The 22,126-nt window shown below is 40.8% G+C and overlaps 4 protein-coding genes across 6 annotated transcripts; 2 read left to right on the top strand and 2 right to left on the bottom strand.

The window, feature by feature from the left end:
- Positions 1–1,901: 1,901 nt before the first annotated feature.
- Positions 1,902–6,511, top strand: LOC104421677 (syntaxin-71). Of its 3 annotated transcripts, none has more exons than XM_039304021.1 (10): positions 1,902–3,522; positions 3,855–3,980; positions 4,881–5,043; positions 5,133–5,218; positions 5,323–5,391; positions 5,476–5,520; positions 5,601–5,663; positions 5,774–5,850; positions 5,942–5,976; positions 6,060–6,511. In XM_039304021.1, the coding sequence occupies exons 1-9, from the start codon at positions 3,115–3,117 to the stop codon at positions 5,952–5,954; spliced, it is 1,050 nt and encodes a 349-aa protein (XP_039159955.1). In that variant the 5' UTR covers positions 1,902–3,114; the 3' UTR covers positions 5,955–5,976; positions 6,060–6,511. The 3 variants fall into 3 exon arrangements, with proteins under 3 accessions (XP_039159955.1, XP_010032016.2, XP_010032015.2); XM_010033714.3 differs by having other exon boundaries at positions 6,057–6,511; XM_010033713.3 differs by having other exon boundaries at positions 5,942–6,510.
- LOC104421676 (NAC domain-containing protein 68) lies at positions 6,493–8,313 on the bottom strand. The gene is given in 3 exon segments (XM_010033712.3): positions 6,493–7,224; positions 7,668–7,954; positions 8,048–8,313. Coding segments are annotated over 3 exon segments (1,023 nt in total). The 5' UTR covers positions 8,241–8,313; the 3' UTR covers positions 6,493–6,681.
- Positions 8,314–16,386: 8,073 nt separating this feature from the next.
- On the top strand, positions 16,387–19,684 carry LOC104421674 (zinc finger protein JACKDAW). Its single transcript, XM_010033711.3, has 4 exons — positions 16,387–16,885; positions 16,992–17,391; positions 17,798–18,727; positions 19,484–19,684. The coding sequence occupies exons 1-3, from the start codon at positions 16,753–16,755 to the stop codon at positions 18,699–18,701; spliced, it is 1,437 nt and encodes a 478-aa protein (XP_010032013.2). The 5' UTR covers positions 16,387–16,752; the 3' UTR covers positions 18,702–18,727; positions 19,484–19,684.
- Positions 19,685–20,559: 875 nt separating this feature from the next.
- On the bottom strand, positions 20,560–21,817 carry LOC104421673 (fasciclin-like arabinogalactan protein 12). The gene has a single exon (XM_010033709.3). The coding sequence runs from the start codon at positions 21,580–21,582 to the stop codon at positions 20,797–20,799; it is 786 nt and encodes a 261-aa protein (XP_010032011.2). The 5' UTR covers positions 21,583–21,817; the 3' UTR covers positions 20,560–20,796.
- Between the last annotated feature and the right edge of the window lie 309 nt (positions 21,818–22,126).

The raw sequence follows: 22,126 nt of genomic DNA, 5'->3' as shown, positions 1-22,126 counted from the left end.
GAAAGCGCGGACCGGAAAAGGAACTTTTTTGACTTTGTCGTTTCGTTTTCGATGGATAAGCTTCAGGGAGGAGCAAAATCCCATTTTTGGCGTTAAACTAATGTGGGGTTCGGAACGCCAGACCATATCAGCAACGCACCGCATCACGTCCTTTCGATGGCTCTTTTCTGCAATTTTCTTTTTCCATCGCAAGCTTTTTCGAGCTCAACCGTAAAGACTGAATTTTTTTTTTACTTCTTCTAATCTGCGGATGATGTTTCATGCTTTCTTCCCTCCTCCTGAAATGGGTTTTTCTTGAAACTTTATTGGTGTCGCTGCTGGGGAGCAGAGCAAATTGATCATCGCTTCAGTTTTTCAAGTTGGTCTCTCATCATAGCTGACGCTCGTGCATTTTCTTCTGCTAAACGAGTGGGATTTCCATCACGTTTTGTTCTGCCCCTTTTACCAATAATAGATGATATATTATGATGAAAACTTACTTTAATTGTAGACAGGTTTCATTATGTTAATTACTTAATGAATCACTGATGACACCGCTTTATTATTATTGTTATTAATTCGACATAATCATGTAATAAATGATTAGTAAATAAAAGAATTCAATAATAAGTAATTAATTGATGTTATAACGATTATGTTATCATGAGATTACATGTTTCTTTAATTAGAGCAATTGGAATATAATGACTAGCATTATATTACTTGCTTACTATTATGATGTGAATTTTCATGATTAAGTATCGCATTATTCATGATGTGATTGTTATCTTGATTGCCAATTATATTAATCAATGCTCAACTTGTTACATAATTATTAGTTCAATCGTACTATTAATTATTTAGTACTTGGTATTCACTTTGATAATTCCAGTGACATGTTTAAATTTAGATCATGATGATCAATTGAGTGTTAATTAATAGATTAATTTAATATACTAAATCGTAGTATCTCAGTAATATATATGGGTAATTACACTAATAAGTGGCAATCAAAGTGATAATTAACATAATTGCATATTTGTATTATATAATCACATCTTATGTGCTTGATTTTTATCTAATTATAATCATTGATAAGATATGAAAATATAAATAAATACTTGATATAACAAATTGTATAGCTGGTAATACATATGAGGTAATAAACTCATGAATTGTGATTTGAGAATTAGATTGATGACCAATGCAATCCATCTAATTCTGAATTCGTAGGTATCTTGGGCATTTCTAATGATATTCGCCCCTGTTATATAAATTCTCATCTGAATAAGTGAGATGAGTGGAGATACAAATCTGTACTACAGAGATGAGTGGATATACATTGAGCGCAATCTAATTCTTTTATTTTTTTTTTTAAAATTATAATATTTGATACATCATTAAAAAAAAAAAAAAATTCAACCACTATCTTGTTTATGTTGATAAGTAACATATCGGATGAAGCTAACTAAAAAATGAAAAAAAAAAAATCACAGCTTTTTATTTGTAAATTTCGGAAGTAATAGACGACTTGAAAGATGTCAAATTGACATAGGATAAATATATACAATTCTGGTGCCATTTGCAGTTGCTATGGAAACACTTTAACAATTCCACATCAAGAATTTGTAGCAAAATACACCTCATATAGAAGTTCAATCAAGCATGAAATTTATGTAATACTTGTTTTTACAAACACAATGAATGTGAATCAAAATTTGTTAAACTTTGAGTCAAAATCTAAGTTATATTCTCATATACTGTGCTGTAATATGTCATGTTCTTTCAAAGATTGGGAATATTATTTAGAAAGTCCAGAACTTGTTATACATATAACAATTCAATCATAAACATTTCAATTTATCCAATTTTGTTCTAAATCTTTTTGACAATTTTTTTTACAGTGAAATTTCATTAAACTAAGTCCTTTTTTTTTTATCTTTTTTTTTTTTACGGTGTAGCTCTTAACTTAATCTAAAAATAACACATTTTTAGTTAAAAGGTTTGCATGATGTTTCATGGGCCTTTAATAATTAGGTCTTCACTTTCGTGCCCCTTGATTATCCAAAAGAGAAAAAGTTATCTTAAACTTGTGTCGCATCCCAGATCTCTTCTTTTAGCAAAGGAGTTTCGTTTGTACTTGGAAGGTATAGTATCATCTTTGACAAAGCATAATTTCACTTTCATAAAATGTGATCCACTTTTTAGTACATTTCACATAATTTATGTTCATGTGCATTAAACATAATTATCTGGAAGAGTACTGCGTATAATACTCAATATGTTAATAAACATGCTCAACATCGTTTATTGCCAGTAGATTTTAGGTCACCCCAGCTTTGACTACCACGATCAGCTTCGAAGTAGAGATTGACGATGGTGGTTGGCCCGGACCGTGCCTTGACGGCATGACTAAAGAGAGACACGAGCAGCGGTGGCTTCTATGGCCATGATCCGGCGTTGATCGGGCAAGGAACGGTGATGTCGCCGTCGAGGTGAAGGCAGTATGCGGGCCGGCGGGGCTGGTGGCGGATCAATGAGGAGATGGTGACTCAATGCGAGAGAGAGAGGAAAGAGACCGAAGGGTGTTTCTTGTGGGTCTTGGCTTCATTGCCCGGCAATAGCATTAGCCTCTCCCAATAAAAGAAATGACATCCTAAACTTCACTCTCCATATCAATAAGCCCCCGTCACATTTAAATTTACAACTAACATCCTCACATTTTACATTTGGATCTAAAGTTGCATCTCTCATCTATACGTGGTTACGTCTTTAAATCGTCAATTTCACCGCATTAATCTATTTAACTAGGAAACGCATTTATTTCTTTAAAGGATAACTGCAAAATTGAAATTAACATGAAAAAAATTAAGAAAATGTGTGTAATATCCCTATTAAGTTAAGAAAACATTAAAAATATTTTGATTCTCGTCTAATATGTGGTTGTCATACTATCAAATTCGCAACTTTATGAACCCAAAAATTTTAAATTTGCTCTCATCAAATCATTTAGAAACTCACTTTTTTCCTCAAATTCTCAGTCAAAGTAACACGTCCTCCTTTATTTTCCATATATTTCTTAATTCCTCCTTTTTTAGTCATAAATAATTACCTTGAAATGGTAAATTTGGGTTGATGGAAGTAAAACAACCGCCAATTGAAACGAACGGTTGGGAGCCGAACCCGCCAAGAAAAGCGGCGGTTAGGCCTCTCCTTACCGTCCGCAGCCCGCTCTTCGCGGTCGATCCCTCGTTTCGCCACCCCATGGAAACACCACCGTCCGTCGCGAGAGCTTTCCACAGGTCGCGCCACCCGTGGGCTTCGCGTTTCTGTCCTCCATTTTACGGACAAAGCTTAGGGAAGAAGCAGAAGAAGAAGGAGAAGAAGATGAGCGTCATCGACATCCGGTTCAGGGTCGACGCCATTTGCAAGAAGTTCGACAAGTATGACGTCGAGAAGCAGCGCGACCGCAATGCCCACGGCGACGACGCCTTCGCTCGCCTCTACTCTGCGGTCGAATCTGACCTCGATGCCGCCCTCGAGGTATTGTGTGTTCCTTGCTTTTAATGCGCCGCTTCGTCGTGTCCGAGCTGACCCTCTTGCGTGAAAGACGATATCTGGACATTGACATGTTGAACTGCCGGACACGTGACACATGATTTCGGGAAAGACGTAGAATGGGTTAGCGTAGTTTTACGTCCGACGCTGTTTAAGAAAACCGTATTTTCAGCATGGTAAATGTTCATAGAATTCTTTGAGGACGATTGTACTCGAGCTGGCAATGCGTGCTTTTGTGGCAGTTATGTCTGGAAAAGATCAAGTTGGTCGAGTAAAGGGTGTTTCATTTTTCGGTTTACGTCTATCAATGTGGACAGAAATCCCAGAGGGCGGCAGTGGAGACGAACAGGGCTTCCTCGGCGGCACTGAACGCAGAGGTCCGGAGGACGAAGGCCCGGTTGATGGAGGAGATCGCTAAGCTGTACAAGTTGGCTCAAAAGAAGGTAACTTCCTGCAGCTTATACGAATGCTTTTGCGCTTGAGGATGAGACTGAGAATGCGTTCTTCTAGAATTAGGCATATCACTTACTTGGATATTTTGACAAAAAAACCACCCACTTCTTTCTGGGATCCTACTGTTAATGGAACTAATCAGAGGATTATGGCATGAATTGTGACATCAGTCATGAGAAGGATTTATTAGTGCCTCCAGCATTACTGTGAATTTGTAGTTTTATGCCCTGAATCTGCAATATGGTCATAGTTCAGCAAATTGTGTTTCATATGCCGACCTGGTAAAAGGGTCTACACTTATGTGCCTGGATGAAGTCCGTATGCTCAATGTTTGATCGTATAGTGACTGTATGTCTAGGTTGGTTCACTTCCCTCTTGGTCCAGTGTTGTTGCAATTTAACATGGGACGTGCTTGGTTTCCTTTTCATCATCCTTTCTTCAATAAATTCCCATGTAAAAAAGCTCTAGCTATCAAATGTCAGAGTGAAAGCGGCAAGAATAACATTGTTATTATCTGTGTGAATTAAACGTTGACCATGCTTGCTCGGATGTTCGTCAGCTCAAGTCCTCACTTGCAGAAAACACATTGAAATTATTTACAATGCCTCTGATCTGTCTGAATCAGAATGCACAACGACAGGACATAGGCACTTATAACACCTTCTGTCACTCCCCAATAATGGTGACGAAATAGAAATGAAAGGGACAACCGTTCTAATAGCTTTCTTTGTGGTGCTCATACCTGGCATTGTGGCATGATGATAGTGATCGAGGGACAATGCATATGGGTTTCAATTTCTTCGGAGTTCATTTATTGTCGTATGATCATCATCAACATGCATAAAGCTTGGTGGTAATCGTAAGTTGTACTCGTAATACTCTCTTATTAGGTTAAAGGGCTGTCTAAAGATGACCAAATGACTCGGAATGATCTGGTTCTTGCACTACAAGAAAGGGTTCAAGCCATACCTGATGGGACCATTGCACCGCACAAACAATCTGGAGGATGGTCCGCTTCGACATCTCGTGAGAACATCAAGTTTGACTCTTCAGGTTGTTAGACCATGATGCAATTTATTCTATCCCAATTGCTACCTACCGCAGTGGTTTCTCATAGTCGCTTTCATTCCGTGCCTGTTCAGATGGACATTTACAGGATGGTTTCTTCCAACAAACTGAAGAAGCAAGCCAGTTTAGGCATGAATATGAAATGCGCAAGATGAAACAGGCATGTAAGACTGCTTCCTTAGTTTCTTCTCGAATCAGTTACAGATATCTTGAAGTCTGTGGCCTGCCCTTGTTCTTTGTTTTGATGTTTCGGTCTTTCCACAGGATGAAGGTCTTGATGTGATATCAGAAGGATTAGATACGCTGAAGGATCTGGCCCATGATATGAATGAGGTTGTTTAGTTGAACATATATATAGTGGAACTGGTTTTTGGGAAAACGAATCGATGAAGAGACTAATTCTGTTTTTATGTTCAGGAGTTGGATAGACAAGTTCCTTTAGTGGATGAAATCGATAATAAGGTGAGAACTTTGTTGCTTCATGTTAAACCTCCTGTTTTGGAACTACTCAAATAGTGAGTTTGCTTTCTCGTTCCATTTAGGTGGACAGAGCAGCATCTGATCTTAAAAATACGAATGTCAGACTTAAGGAGACTCTGTTCAAGGTGATTGATGCTGATGATCTCTTACAGACCAATTCTAGTTACTAGTTTCTATCATGTCAACAGAGAGGCCTTGTTCTCATTAGTTGCTATGTTTCCTTTTATAAATGAAGATAAGATCCAGCCGAAACTTCTGCATCGACATTATTCTCCTTTGCGTTATCCTGGGCATTGTTTCTTATTTATATAAGTAAGCTTCACGCTCTCTCTCTCTCTCTCACACACACACACAGGGACAAAGTTCAGGATCTTGTATTGACATCTGGGTTTGTCTCTTGCAGTGCACTGAGATGATTTAAGAGGACAAGGATAGCAGGTCGTTTGATCTCACACGTATGGTAATATATGTTTATGAAGACAAGCTTACTAATTAGAGTTGTGGTATATTTGTCACAGAAGACCATACGCTGCCATATCTTTTGCATATTCAACTTCTGGGTTTACCAAATCCAGGATCTCACCATTCAAGTAACAGACCTCTGACTCTGTGGGGCATATGGATTTTGTGCAGTAAATTTTCAGTTGAAGCCACTATATGAAAGAGCGATTCTGATTTTTATCACTGGCTATGATGTCTGTCCTTTCTAAGGAAGCGGGCAATGCAGTCATGTTAACTTATGCTGAATTGGTTCACAGCATATGTAGCACCTTTGGTGATAGCACTTTTTTCTGCAAGAGAAGCATGAAGACAAGCTAACATCGAGGTTGATTACAACTTATGATGTAAATTGCTTCAGGAGAGTTCATCATTGCATTTCTTACTTGTTGGCGTGAACTTTGTGAACCTATGATACATTGAGACATCAAAAGTTGTGATTCAGTTAATATACATATAAACGAGTATTTATAGCCCGCTCCCAAGTGCAGAAACTCTTAAGACTTGCAGTGTTTCTTGGGACTGAGTCCGTTTTATTCTTTAACTGGTACTCTGAAATCTATACACGTCAAGCGGATTCTGCAGATCCTGCAGGACCACTAAAAACAGCACAAATTCTCATTCTTTCCATGTCATTGCCATAACTTAGAGCTTGGCTAAGTCATTAAGCCCCTGAAAGTTGAGGATAGAATCACATCTGGCAAAGTTATATACGTTTTCGTTGCATTGGCTTTGAGTGTAGTTGTAGATATCACTACCATCCACACCCAGCATTTTTTCCTGCTGATCCTTGAACCCTTTTTGCTCTACAAGTTCCGTTGTAAATATGTTGACATTGTTGTCCATGGAAGAACCTGTGCTATAAGAGTTTAGTTTGTCGGGACTTTCTTCATACACAGACCTTAAGGTGTCGTTGTTGTCGGGCGCTTGAGAGCTTATACTAGAGACTGAATTCATGGGACAGTGGACTTGACCCGAGAGTAGGGAAGCCATTACTAAGCAATCTTGGAAGGGATTTTCCATGGCGACTTCTTTGCAGAGGCCGGTGTGCACAGGAAGCGCTTCACCATTCTTTTTGGGGTAAGATGGTGCTGCCTTTGTGCTACTGCTGAAGTCTCCATGGTGGCTGCCAGCGTTTCTCGGAACTTTCTCTTTCTGTCTCACTCTGCAGAGTACCCAATCATCCAACTGCAGTAGTAAGAGGCGATTATTTTAGATTCGACTCTTTACACGCTAGTTAAGGTAACGATGTCACCTTAGATTACAGAAATACAGGGACTTCGCTAAGAAACGTAGAGGGACAACTAGTGCACCATTATTAACAGTTGGAGATGGCGTCTTTATACTCGACCATATCTGATATGATACCTCCAGCACATCTAGATACTAGACACTCGAGGAATCTCGCAAACAGCGCAGGCATTCTGCCTGCCTCGATCAGACCTGACCACAAGTTACACTAGGTGTTCTGTTCCTGCATAGAATGCAGCAACGACACCAAATCGAGACTGTCTTTAGATCGGGGAAAGATAGTTCATCCCGATTTGTGGGTTTGGAGCGGATTGCATTGTGAAGTACAGTTCAAACAATTGATGAAACCCCCTATTTCGAATCACAATTATCCCACTTACTCTCATTGACCATTTCGATCTGGGCGGTCGGACGGTGGCATCGATCAGCCTTTACTCGTCCATGCTCCATTCCGTCTTCATCCCCTTCGGAGGCCGTCCAATGTGGAACACCAAAGCCTTCTTCACTCCGATGCTCTTCGTCCCGCCGGATGTGAGTATTGGCTTGTCAATCCCAGTAGCTTTCCAGTAACCTGAGCCTGCTGCCCTGTTCGGCCTCCCTCCATTCGGGTACTTTCGGTTCCTTGGGCTGAAAAAGTACCACTCGCCTTCCCCAAAAAATGCCTTCTCTGCGAAGCAAATGCGAAAACATCGGTTCCGAAAAATAAATGCCCTAAAGGCTATAAATAACCAAAGAAAATGGAGGTTCCCAGCACACGGACTTGGTAGCTCCCATGGATTGTACTGATAGAGATCGATGTCAGCGATAACCTCTGCCGGGACCAGGCGTGAGGCCACCTTATTCTTCAAGTAATAGACAAGGAGCTCTTCGTCCGTGGGATGAAACCTGAAGCCAGGAGGGAAAGCAGCTGGAAAACTTCTCGCCGGCTGCGCAGCGTCCACCCAAAGATCCATTGGAGACTACTGGTCGCCAACTGTGGTAGCCCGCGGAGATTCTTATCATTGATGATGATGAAGCGGATTAGGCGCCGATGATACCGATTGTGAATAGCTGTGAATGAGCTAGCGGGAGCTATAACGCGAAAGCTCAGCGTCAACGCGTCGTACTCCGTGGGGTCCTTCGTTTTCATGCAGATGAGGACAACGTTCCAGATAATCAAACAGGAAGAGACCAAACGGGAAACGAGAGGACGGATCAATGTTTACGTGCACGTTTAGGAAATGTCAATGGAGACAGCAACCCCGGTTCGTCCGCATCCTGCTCCTCCTCTACGTGAGCTTCATGCACCACGGCCCGTGATCAAGCTTAAGATCTCGATTTGCTTAGTAAGAAAGAGAGTGACGGCTTAGGTGGGTGGAGGAGATTCGAGCTAGGACGTGTTCAGACGTCGTGGCGTCGCCGCTCCACGTAGACTAATGACTACGGTTTTTAGCATTTATCTGCATGAAATCATTCATTTTTCCTGTATTATTCCTTGATTTGTTTCTTTTCTGGTGTTGGAAGAATTTCGGCCAATTGACTGAGTCGAGATACTTTCAGACCGGGATTGAGCCGGATATTCTACATGTATGAAATCATGCATTAGGTGGCAACGAAATTACGTGGTATTTTGCCAATATTTTAAGCAGAAACTTCTATTGAGATGAGGATATATATTGTCTATATTCCCATGGACGATAGGGCATTGGTTTTACCGGTCCGAAGTCAGATGTAGATTGAACAGAGGGTAATATGGCCAACTTGAGAATTGGAATGCATGGGAATTGACCTGAATTTAACTGGTTGATGACAGGTATTTCTCTTTTTCTTTACTTTTTGCTAGAATAAAATTTTTATTATAATAGAAGAGGTCACAACATTGCACATGGCTTATGCGGCTTGCAAAGTGTTCCATGTAATCAGATAAAATATGATTTTCAAGATCATATATGCCAAGAATCATGAACTAATTCCCTGGGAAATCGGTGATACGGTGTGATCAAAACCTACCATTAGTATAGAGATCTCGTTAATGCTCCAGATCGAAGCAAGGTTCTGCGTGTGTTTTTTTAAGGATTTTGCTGAGATTTTTACATAAGATTAGATGATATAACATCTACAAGATTCAATTGCAACGTTTGAAATTGGACCTCTATAGAAAGGAGAAAAGTCGGCCAGAAGATATCCAATTGACAAGCACGAAAACAAGAGAAACCGAGCATTGTTGAGAGACTTTTGAGTCCGTCTCTTTTGTAAGCTTGTAAAGCCCATTTGCAAGTCGTTCTTAAGAGTTAGTAAGAGTGACAAACCAATTTGTTTACGCACGAGAGGAGTGGTTGTACTCACGGTGAAAGCATTTGCCTAGGTGGTAGATAAAGTGTTCGAGAGACTCTTTGTACACTCTTAGAAGAAGTGTGCGAGAGGACCTACTGTGCTGATAACAATTAATTGAGGATCCAATAATTAATTAGTCTACAGCGGTATTGCTGTAGACAGAAGTTGGGTTGTCCACGACAATAGATTCTGCACTTGTAACAATGCGGTATTCGTATTCCTGGCATAACTTCTGGAATTTGGCCTAATCGGGCAACTATAGCAAGAAGAAAAGAGTAAGCACACCTAAGCTGAACCTTTATGAATCTCTTTTGCAATTTTTCTTTCCATCAATTTTTTTAATTTCTGTTGTTTATATTGCTAGTTTACTTTCCTCGTAGAAGCATAACTTTTGCCGGGATTGGTTCTACAAAATTAGTTTGTGTTTTCTTGAAATACTAATCTATCCCCATCTTTGGTCGCTTATTTGGGCCTAATATTATCCACTTTATTATTGTCGTTGCTACCACCGATTTGTGAGAGACTTGTTAGCTTGCAAGGAGCTCGACACTATTGACGGCTCCAGAGAGAGCATTTTGTTTTGATATTATTTGCAATAATCCTACTCGATTCATATATAAGGTCAAGACTTCAAAACAAAATACTAAAATGTAACCACACAAGGATGACCATTAGAATATGAAGTATGTCTTATATACTTTTATAGGTGTAAAATTACTAAAATGTAATCATTCAAGGAGGCCTCTCCCATTCCATGTGAAGATTGGTGCCGCACGTCTTATACGATTTTTTTTTTTTGTCGCGCTTGTACGTTCTATAGGTGCAAATTTACATAATTAGGGTGGTCTTTCTCTTGGGAAAATAGAGAAAAAAAAAACATCTTACTTTTTCTTTTCATTAAGAGAGACATGATTTGGAAAGAGAAGGTCACTTGCAAAGGAATCTTCGATAACTACAAGGCGATGATATCCAAGGTTACATGCATCGCATGCTACTTGGTCGACCCCTTGTTCCGATCGATTTACGTGTCATGTTGCGGAGGAGGAAGATCACGTTAGGATCCAATGCGATGCTGTCCACTCTGTGCTCATTTCTCAATTTTTTTTCTGCCCGAAGGAGTATGGGATTGTTGATGTGACTGTGGGTGGACTTAGTTCCTGGAGACTTGCGATTGACTGCATCACAGCAGGAACTCAAAAAAGTAAAAATTGGAAAAAAAAAAAAGAAGGTCGCTCAACATCATAAGTCGCATAGTTCATGTCGATTGACATCGACTTCTGAAAATGATCCTAGGAGGGAAAACCTGTCCTTTTCTCTTTCGGAAAGATAATCTAGGTTTGCATAGTCATATAGTTAATCATGTCTTATTTACTTCCGCATTAATGTTCTGGCGACTTAATTCTTTAAAAGAGTTTGTATCCGGGTGGAGCATTTGGACAAATTTGCTATTGAAAACCCTTGATCTTTCCGCTGCTAAAAAATTATTCAGAATTGTGATCAATCGGTAATAAGAGTAAATGAAATGATTCTATGTGCCAAAAACGATTTACTCAATGACACGGAATATAAAACCTAAACGCTCAACTTTATTCATCACGCGATGGATAAGAACTCTCTACCTTGGGTGGTGCTTGCATTATTGTCTGGACCAGTTTCCAGCCGTGATGCATATAAAGAAGGTAAATGCATAAAGGGTCGCACGCCACTGCCAATCCAATTTCATAAAATTCCAAAAAACTGGGAGAACCACCATTATCGAACCTGTAATGTTAATGATTGAGATCCTCAGGAGGTTAATTGACATCTTCAACTTATCTTGGAAAGGATGACACGAATGACTCGGATTCAATCTTTGCTTCTTCATTTTCTTACCTCTTTAATTTTCACCTGTAGCCCTTCTTCCCCGATTCCACAATCCACCACCACGCTAAGCCTCAAGCAATCTTAGATTCGAAAGTCGCTTACCCGTCTCATGGCGGTCCTGACCATCGCAGGAGCTCTTTATTTTCATTTATAAACAAAGACACGCATAGACATAGAGCAGTGGATGAGTTCATGGCGCAAAATGACGGGGTGGTGGGGAGCGAAATGACAACGGCGGCGAGGCACGAAGGTGAGGTGAGCACGGCATAGGCGGAGGCAAGGGGGGAGAGGGAGAAGAGAGATTAGGTTTTCAGGTTTTTGTGGTGATTACTCTTTTATAAGTCTAGGGGTGTTCTAGTTAATTTCAACTGGAGAGGATGCCCATCCCAATGTCAACTCCTGCCCCCATGCAACGATGCTATAGAAATTCATGCGAAAGAGGCAATCATCTTGCCAATCTGCTCAAAGCTCTTAGAACATACACATGCTGACGATGAAAGGAGTTTTCGAGGGAAGAGCAACATGTAGTGAGTTCAAGAAACTTAATCATAGCATTTTTGGAAGGAATCGAGATGATCACATTATAATTCAGACCTTTGCCTAACACGATTCTTTCTTCGGATTCGTCGAGCGATGAGGGGGATTCAGACAAATGGAATTGAATGTCACGAGCTGAATAGCACCTCTTTGTCGATGAATGAAAGGAGGGACCTACGTGAAGCATGTGCCCGTACGCATCTCCTGTTTTTCAGATCTGATGTTCTTTCTACTTTTTTCTTGGGCCCGACAGAACGAAGTATCGAAGAGACCAACTTAAAGGCCCCACATGCGGGGTCGGGCCCAATTATCATCTAGAGATGGTTCGAGATTCAAGTGTGCCCGTGATCGTGCGAGCCGACGACGGATGGGAATGGCGTAACATGATTCAATTCTCACAAAAGGAACAGCGATAGCTAGTTGCTTCGATTCCTTTCCATATATAGTGAATCTTCCTCGGTGATTTGGTGTATCATGAATGATCACGTAGTTCCACGAGAGCATCTTACAGTCAATTCAGGGGATGTGTCGTTTCCGATGTTAAGATAGTAAAGCTTTCGATTAGGGAAGGCAATGGTGTGCTGGCCATTCTTCGTCAACCAAAGGTGAATAGGCAGCTCGCAAGTAACGTTTGAAAGGGCGAGCTCGACGTGAAGGACATATGTAATTGGGGTGGAAAGGATGATCTATGCAAACCTAGCATGACATTGTCTTTAGACCCTTTTTCACCCTTCACTCGTTGAAACATGATTGCCAACTAGGAGTGACGATTGGCCTGGTTGAAAGCGATAATGATCGTGCAGTGGTCAAAAGTGATGATGATCTCTTGGTAGTGTCCTTGCGATGCCACCGGCAAAGCAATATATGATGAGTCACTCATCTTGTTATTTTGTAAAATTTTATATCCAGTCTAGGTATCACACCCCAAGGCTAGATTTCTCATTTGGTATTTTATCCAAATGTATCTGAGTTTATTTAGGCCAAAGAACGCACGAAATATCGAATGTGATAATTTGTTATTTTATTCAGATTCAAACCAGACTACCGAACACAATCCTAGAGTAATTGTTGGGGTAGATTGGCACATGCAATTTACCCTCATGTAATGTACACACATTAGCTTAGCCCGCACATCAACACATCATCAAGCCACGATCAAAGCCAAAGCTGCCACCGCCGCCGTCGCCGACAATGACTAACAACCGCCAGCCTCAACCTACTACAGCATCTCTCTCTCTCTCTCTCTCTCTCTCCAGAATAGGACTTGGGTGGGGGAAGAAGAAAGGAAACCTAAAAAGATGAAAGAAAAGATAGAACCCATCTGGATTGGAACCAAATGAGCTGTCTATGGTCCTATCACGAAGGACAAATTGGAGAGGAAAATTTACCTTATACATAGAAAGAATATATAAATATATCGTTGGAAATTATGGTTTCAAATCAATAAAGTAATCAAGTCGGATTTTGAGGAGTTGTATTATTTTCTTTAAAGATTTATTTACCTCACAAAGTTGCTAAGAGTCACCAGTCAGGATATAACAAAATCTCAAAACAAGATTACTACTACTAGATAGCAATTCTTGTATTTTTCTAGAGTCTCTTTAGGAAACAATTAAAAATATAATTGTAGTTTTGAGAAGAAAAGTCGAAAAATCTCATCATCGTTCATTTGGAAAACTGACATATATATATAAATCGGTTTTAAAGAACATATGCAATTCTTCATGAAAAATTGCAAAGTAAACGAATATATCATGAAGTTGCAAAATGAACAAAGGTGTTCATTTGGAAGAAGTTGAAAAATGAACAAATGAAACCCTTCAGGAAAAGCTTGCAAACTGAACGAATATTATTTTCAAAAGTTATCTTAAAAAAGACACAAATATAAAAATTCATAATAATAAAAAATAAAATATTTTTTAAGAAATAAAATTTAGAATTTTCATTTTCCAAAAAATTCTTAATAAAATCAAATGGGTTAGTACTAATTAAACCACGGGCGGTAAGCATGCAAAATGCTAAGTACATCTAATAATCACGCAATTATTCGCGTACCTGCATGCTAGTATGGTGGGGTCTAACGCACACTCAATCTTTTCTTTAGATATACTAAAGAAATCTCACACTTTTTAAGTGGCCCATCTCCTCCCACATTTCCTATGTGGAGCAAGGAAACACACTTAATTTGTTCTACAAACAAATTTTCAATATATATTTGTATAAACTTCTTTTCCACTTTTTTTCAGTCTTTTAATTTTCTTTTCTTTTTCCCTTTTGCTTCCTCCTTTTCCTCGGAGCTAAGCCATCTTTGTCACGTCATCACCTCCTCCGTCGTGTCATTGCCTTCGGGCCTTCGCCATCCAAGGTTGCGGGACCTTCACCGCCTTCGCATGCCAGCCATCCGTTCCTCTCTCTCCCTCTCTCTCTGCACGACATCTTATAACTTCGTGTTGAATAAACTGTCGTGGTTCTGGCCCTTCCGCTGCTCCAATCCTTAAACGCTTCACTTTGGTTAGACCTTCTTGTGAAATTCAAACGGGGTAATAAAGTTCAAATATGGGGATCCAAAATGAATGAGAGCACGCAATATTCTTCCACGCAAACGCCCATAGAGATAACTCCACGCTACATATGATATGATAAGCAGCACCCACCAGATGAGATTTTCCATAATGTTTTTTTCCCCACAACAAGTTGAAGTTGGATCTTTTTTGTCGATATAAAGAAAGGAATTAGGGTTTCCGATTGGTATGTGGTCTCCGCTCATGTCCATGGCAATAATCGACATGCATGTGCTCCGATAGGGAAATTCCAACCGCTCCATTCCAAACATTCGCTCCTGCTTCGCTACATAGATAATGGGAACCTCCCTTTGTTTCGAGCGCCGTACTTCTGTGGGACACCAATTCAAATTTTTCTTTGCACTCGTTATTTATTTTTGAATATATAATCTAATCACGAAAAGCATTATTCATTTCAGGATTATAATCAATGACAGATTGAAAGAAAAGAAAAACTCGACGCAGATAACCCTAGAAAGCTGCACGCTCGGCTATGAAAACATGTGAATTTAAGAGTATGTAATTGAAAACAAATCAACGTTCACGTGACGACATTTAACGTTTAAATCTTTTCAAAACAAGTCAATACAAGAACATGTAATCCTGTCCATAGTTTCTGCTCATGAAGGTTGACTTTCATTAGGACAAAACTTAGGACGTTGCTTATAACGGAACTCTCCTTGCTAGAGGATGACAGTCAATTTTAGACCACGAATGTTCTTTTATGGGTAATTTGTAACGGGAAAGTTCGGGAATGCGTCGGGTAACCATTGAGAAATAAATTTAGTAAAATACTCTATCCAAGGAAGGCTGCAAAAAATACTAAAAAATTGATATATTAACATACATAACAACAAAAATTCTTTCATTTACTCATTAAAATACAAATTAGTCTCTCTTCTCATTGTTAGCGTAATCGAGGTATCAAGAAATTTCTATCTCACAAACAAAAAGTCACTCATTCAAATTTCACTAATTGACAAACTATTTCTAGTCAAAGTCACTTGTACAAGTGAGAGGCTAGGCCTTATTTCACTTGGCTTGCAATGTTCCATGGACTTATTTTACTTTCACGATTGCAAGTGTGAAAAATGTTTTACGTTGGTTATGTTGCTAATAGAAATCGTACAACTATCTATTTTGTAATAAAGTCGTTTGAATCATTCTTTTTACATTGAATTCAAATCATTGTATATTGATGATGTCTTTCTTTAGCGTCTTGAGAAATAACTCCATAAGATTTAAAAAACGTACTCGAAAAATGCAGGAAGGAGTACAAATTACCGAAGCAAGAGGGAATTTTTTTTCTTTTCCTTCTGGTTTTCTAGAGGAACGTGGCTGTGGTTGAGGAGGTCGTCGACACGTCAAGCAGAGGTATCAGTCATCTCTTGTCTCTTTTGTGTTTTTCAAACTTTTTTCTCTTTTTTAATCTCTCTCTCTCTCTCAGTCCCGCTGTACCCCGAGCCTGGCGGGACCCCTCTTTCTGTTCAGTCAAGCCTCACGGGACTACATAGAGAAAGCGAGAGAGAGAGAGAGAGAGAGAGAGAGAGAGAGAGAGAGAGTATAATGAGAGTATAATAAGGTAATCATTTTTTCCTGGTGAATAGTAGCAGTGAAAGTCGAAAGTCAGCTTTCTTTTCCGTCTGGATCTCACAATTACGAAAGGGGAAAAGCCTATTATCCTATCCCTTTTCGTTTCTTGCATACAAAGTGATTGACTACCCGCAGGGTTAAACGCATAAAGAAATGAAAAATACAGAAGGCGATGGGAATCAAAATGGTATATAGGGAAGAGAAGATTTCGGAAAGAAACATATAGAGAGAGAAAGGGGGAGAGGGAGGGGTGGTCCAGCTGAGTCTGTGGCTGACCGACTAAGAGGAGCCGTGTAAGATAAGGGAGGGAGGGTGAGAAAGAGAGAGAAAGAAAGAGAGAGAATATTCTCTCTTTGTTTTCTTAGATCGAGTCCCCAGTTACACTTACAGAGAGTGAGATACATACACAATACGGATCCGAGAATTTGTTCTTGAATCTCTCTAGTTTAGAAATCTGCATCAGCTCAAGCTTTTGTAGTTGCTCTTGCTTAGATATTGGTTATCTCTGTTTGAGCTTTCTTGCTCAGTCCATCTTCCCTTCTCAACCAAATTTAGGAAACAGCCTCTTTCACTTCTCGGCAATCTAACATCTGATCAGATGATGTCCGGAGATGGTCTCTCTCTTCCCTCCACAATCAGTGGGTTTGTTCGTCAAGATCCCAGCTCGCTCACAAACCCTAACCCTAGCTCAAACCCCTCCAAGAAGAAGAGAAGCTTACCGGGAACACCAGGCAAGTATTAATAGTACCCGAAAGAATTACTTCGTTTGACCTTCCGTTTGCTTGTTTTTCGCTCTACAAACTGTTGTTTACTGTGGAATTTATTGGATTCGACCAGACCCAGATGCTGAAGTCATTGCTCTATCGCCGAAATCGCTCATGGCGACAAACCGGTTCATTTGTGAGATATGCAACAAGGGCTTCCAGAGAGATCAGAATTTGCAGCTTCACAGGAGAGGACACAATCTTCCCTGGAAGCTCAAGCAGAGGACAAACAAAGAGCTGATCCGAAGGAAAGTGTACATATGCCCAGAGGAGACTTGTGTGCACCACGATCCGTCGAGAGCACTAGGCGACTTGACAGGGATCAAGAAGCACTACAGCCGGAAGCATGGCGAGAAGAAGTGGAAGTGCGAGAAGTGCTCAAAGAAGTATGCGGTTCAGTCGGATTGGAAGGCTCATAGCAAGATTTGTGGGACTAGAGAGTATAAATGCGACTGCGGAACCCTCTTTTCGAGGTCCTTTCTTTTCTCTTTTTTCCTCAATACACTTCTTGGATTCTCTATTTGAAATATTCGGGATTCTTTCAAACTTACCCGGGAACCTGGCCACGACTCCGAATTATAGATGGCAGTTTGAACACATTCTAGGTTGATCCGAGGCCTATTTGCATTAACCGGGTGATCAGTTCGTCAGTGGATAGCTGTTGTTTTACTTTTTCTGGGTGGAAAGATTCACATGACTGGTATGCATTTATGATCTATGCATGGCAAGAGAATGGCTTCTCGAAATTAGATTTGCAGCAAAAAGTGGCACCCAGTTTCGAATGGGGCGATGTACAAACATTGTTGTTCTTGCTTCTTTTTGGAAGTATACAATTTGATGTGGATTCTTCCCATTTTTTTTCCTTGTCAATTCAAACAGGAAAGATAGCTTTATCACCCACAGAGCCTTTTGCGATGCTCTAACAGAAGAAGGCGCTCGTTTTACTTCACTTGCAAACACTAATCTGAACTTCGGCAATGAGTTGATCAACGGGACCACGACCAACAGCACTGCCAATGCCCCGAACCTTTCAATTTCTATGCCGGATCAATTTGATGGCCAAAGTTCATCTAGCCAGGTTCCAATTTGGATGAACCATGTAGACCCCAATTTGAACCCTCTTGGTCTAATGGCAAGCGGCGGTGATTCATACTTTACCACACCAAGTTCCGGGAGCTTATTGCCTGATTTTGTTCAAGCATCACAGGTGCCCATTGGCATGCTTAAGAACTGCTCAACACCAGCATCATCAGAAGCATCTCTGATAAAACAAGAAGAGAGCATCAAGGCCAACATGTCAGATCAGACGATTGGGTCTCTGTACTCTAATAATCACCCAAGTCACCGAGGAAGCACAGGTCACTTGTCAGCAACTGCTCTCCTGCAAAAAGCAGCCCAACTGGGATCGACCAGAAACAATAATTCAGCATCACTTCTGATCAATAATAATGCTGTGTTGAGCTCATCATCTTCATCCTCATCATTATTCCCATCATCACTATCTACAGCTTCCGACTTCAACCCCTACACTCCACAACCCAGGAACAGTCCCCGCGTGTTGTACAGACAGTACCCATCAAGTCGAGTCGAGAGCAGCGCAGGCCAAACAGAGAGCCGGAAGCTCCATGCAAGTCCAGACGGAGTTGAGAACAGCATGACCAGAGATTTTCTAGGAGTCGGGAGCGAAAGCAGGCCTTTCTTGGTGCACCGAGAGCTCCGTAGGTTTTCTCCTTCGGTGGGTTCTTCCATGGAAGGAGCAGGCGAGGCGGCGGAATTCACGTGAGAGACGAAGCTTGACCCCGTCAGTAGGTATTTGTCCTTTCTTGTTGTGACACTAGATAAAGTTTGCTCGTGTTGCGTTTCAAAACGAACTCTAAAAAGGAAAAGCATCTTCGGAGAAGAAGCATATAATGTTTTTTCAGGGAGTTGCGATCTCTGAAGGAGATCAGTCGATCTTGAATGTTGGAATCGACTAAACGAGAAGCTTACTTGGCAGGCTTTGTGGGGCCCAGATCACTTGAATTATTTTCAACAATGAAAAATGCTAGATTTTCCCAGAAATTTTGTCAATTTTCTTAGGGAGAAGTGTAACAAGTTTCAGCTGGGTATTAAAACGATTAGGACTAATGTTTTGGACGATAGACTTTTTTAAGTATCTATTTGTCTCACGATAGAAAACTTTTAGTAAAACTTCTTAATATCAAAAGAGAAGTTTGGGTCATCTAGGACTTGGAAAATTTTACATAGGCTCCGTTTCGAAATTCGCAACATTAAAATTGTGTTTTTTGATGAGGTTCGCTGTCGACGGTGATCCCTTTAGAGAGAGAGAGAGAGAAAGAGAAAGAGAAAGAGAGAGGTGGTCGGGATGGGTGGCGAAGCTGGTGTTGGTCGGAAAGAGAGAGCGATGGGTGACTTATGATTTTTGGGACATTTTGTGGAACTCTTTTCATATTTTCTTAACCCGAAATCATTCGAAATATTCAAATATTGGCATGTCACATTGCCTATAATTTTTCATGAGTTACTAAAATTTAAACTAAATTCTTTATTTTGAATTATCGAAAGGATGGTCCCAAGTTCAAGTCGGATGTAACGGATCAGTGCAGGCAAGACCATCGGGCAAGAAGGCTGATATAATGGGGCACCCCACCGGTTCGATTCCTTTTACGATCTCAACATGTCTTGGCTTGGGGATTTTTAGTTTGGAAACCCGCTACCTACTCTATATATAGATATCTATAAAATATTGAAATGCCCTTATTTTTCCTTCATGGTTTCTAGGTAATTTAGACATTCATAATTATTTGAATTCTGCTAGCATTTAAAACGTTTCTTAGATATACCTGACTAGTAGAATTAGAAACATGAACATGATCAATCGTTTCTCTAAAGACCCAAATGCTGTTGCTAAAACCTTGAGGCTGTTTGCATAATTTTGTGAACCCCTAAACATAATCAATTGTAATCTAACACTTGGAGTAGCAAGATCGTTAAGTCTGACTTCTCATTTTTAGGATTCTTAGATTTTTTTTATTCTTAAGACATTGATCTTAATTATTATTATTTTTTCAATTTCTTCTATTTTGTCGTTCCCGTAGGTTTCCTAATTAGAGATCTCCAACGTGTGAAATGTGAATGAGTGGCTGTATTTACAAATCTAACGTGGTTTATCATTTGTTTGATGCGAAATATTAGCACTATGGTAGTTATGGAAACCTGACTACTTTAGTAAGTTAGAATTCAAGATTTCATATTTGAAACTCGTAACAGGTTCGGGATGGGTTCCAAATAACAACACATTTTTAATGGGACAAATTTGACACAAGATTAACCCTCTCAAACCTGTCTTGTTTTCATCCTTGCTTGCACAAGGCTCAAATTCAATAAAGGTTTGGTAGGGCCTAGATTGCTGTATGTTAATAGAACATATAGCAAAGTGGGTTTGGTATAGCTTTCTGGCAGCGATTAAAGCCGTGAAAAGGGGACGTTACTGAGTGCATCGTCGACAAACTTCTTAATTAAGAAGTTCCCTGGCCCGGCTACAAGGTTCTTTAGTTTTAGAATATTTTTAGTTAGATACATAGATTATGCCATTTCAATATGCAGATATCATGCAATATGACTCCAAATATCCACAATTATACCATATGGAAACTCGAAACAGATTAAAAGATAAGATATTTATTACATTCGAATCGCAAAACGATTGTCACAAATACCCAAAAGGAAGAAACAAAAGGAGAGACATTTAAACAAAAGAAACAAAGAAACAAAGAAATCCAGTTTCAAGATCGTCTCTTGAGACACGTTGTGCACTGGGAAACCAAAAGGAGCTACAAACCGATTGAATGAAAAAACCCGGAATCGCCATTTTCAGATCACAAACCGAGAGAAGCGACGACTCCGGCGACCCCGACGCCCACGACTAGGCGAACGACGTCCCCAGTCTTCACCTTCCCGACTTCGCTCGAGCCTGAGACACTCAGCTCGGCTGGCTTCTTCGTCGGTGGAGCCGGCCCCTGCGCGGAGTCTTCTCCCTTCGAGAAGATGCTGACGGGGAGGAGCACCTTGTCCACCTGGTACACCGCGAGCTTGCCGTCCGTGAACAGTGTCTTCGTCACCGAGGCTCCGTCGACCCCGGTGAAGACGCTGACTTTGTCGCCCTTCGTGGTGACATTGAGCGGGAACTCCTTGCCGCCCACGCCGCCGGCCCTGGTCATGAGAGGGTTGCTCACCGTCTGGAACTGGGACATGGTCAAATAGGTGGGCACCATGTGGAACTGCAGGAGCTGGACCTGCTGCTCGTTCGAGAGGGTGTTGAGGGTCCCGGCCTTGAGGGCTGAGAAGGCGGCATCGTCCGGCGCGAAGAAGGTGATGCCGTCGTTGAGGTCGGAGAGCTCCGAGTCCACCTGGTCGGACACGTGGGTGCCGCGGAGGAGCTTGATCAGGACGGTGAAGCCACCCGCCTTCTGGAGGATCTTCAAGAGGTGGGCTTGGGGTGGGGCTGGCGGGGAGGGGGAATCCGGCGCCGGGGACACGGGTGCCAGGGACACGGGTGGCGGCGGCAAGACCATTGGGGCTGTTGGGGAGGCTGCTGGCTGAGCTGAGGTCGGGGCTGTGTTGATGAGGAATAAGAGAGCCAGAACAATGAACTGGTGCTTCATGGTTGCTTTCGTTTGTTTTTTTAAGAAAAAGACTTTGCGAAGGATTTGATGGTGTCTGAGCAAGTGTTTTTGGGATTGGATTCGATGGTAAGGGGAGATGAAGGGCTGATCTATTTATTGTGGAGGTGCGAATGGAGTGTTAAGACATAAGAATTGATGTAATCAGAGACAACTGGAATTAGGTACGGGGTTACAGTTTTTGAGCTAGAGACTTCCGGACTGTTTTCTTTTCGATGCTGCTTTAGAGATGTTTGGGGTTTAATTTGGTTGGAAGATAGATGAGATATCCTTGTTGATTATGAGTGATGGTTCTTTGGCCCCGTTTTGGTGAAATTGAGGATCGTTTGCTTCTTGTTAGGGGAAAAAGAACAGAGGATGCATTTCAAGTGGATGTTGAGATTTATGTCCAGGATTGATAATCAAGAGTTAGGAGGTTTCAGGAAAACGAAGTACCAGATGTTTTTAATGAATATCTTGGGAGATATTATTAACGAATAGCTTAGAAATTGGTTACGGAAACTTCTCGATTTTCAATGCACTAACT

This window comes from Eucalyptus grandis, chromosome 10 (genome assembly GCF_016545825.1).
Source record: "Eucalyptus grandis isolate ANBG69807.140 chromosome 10, ASM1654582v1, whole genome shotgun sequence".
NCBI classification, from domain to species: Eukaryota; Viridiplantae; Streptophyta; class Magnoliopsida; order Myrtales; family Myrtaceae; genus Eucalyptus; species Eucalyptus grandis.
The sequence above is the reverse complement of the archived record's forward strand: the minus strand, read 5'-3'. Positions and strand labels throughout refer to the sequence as shown.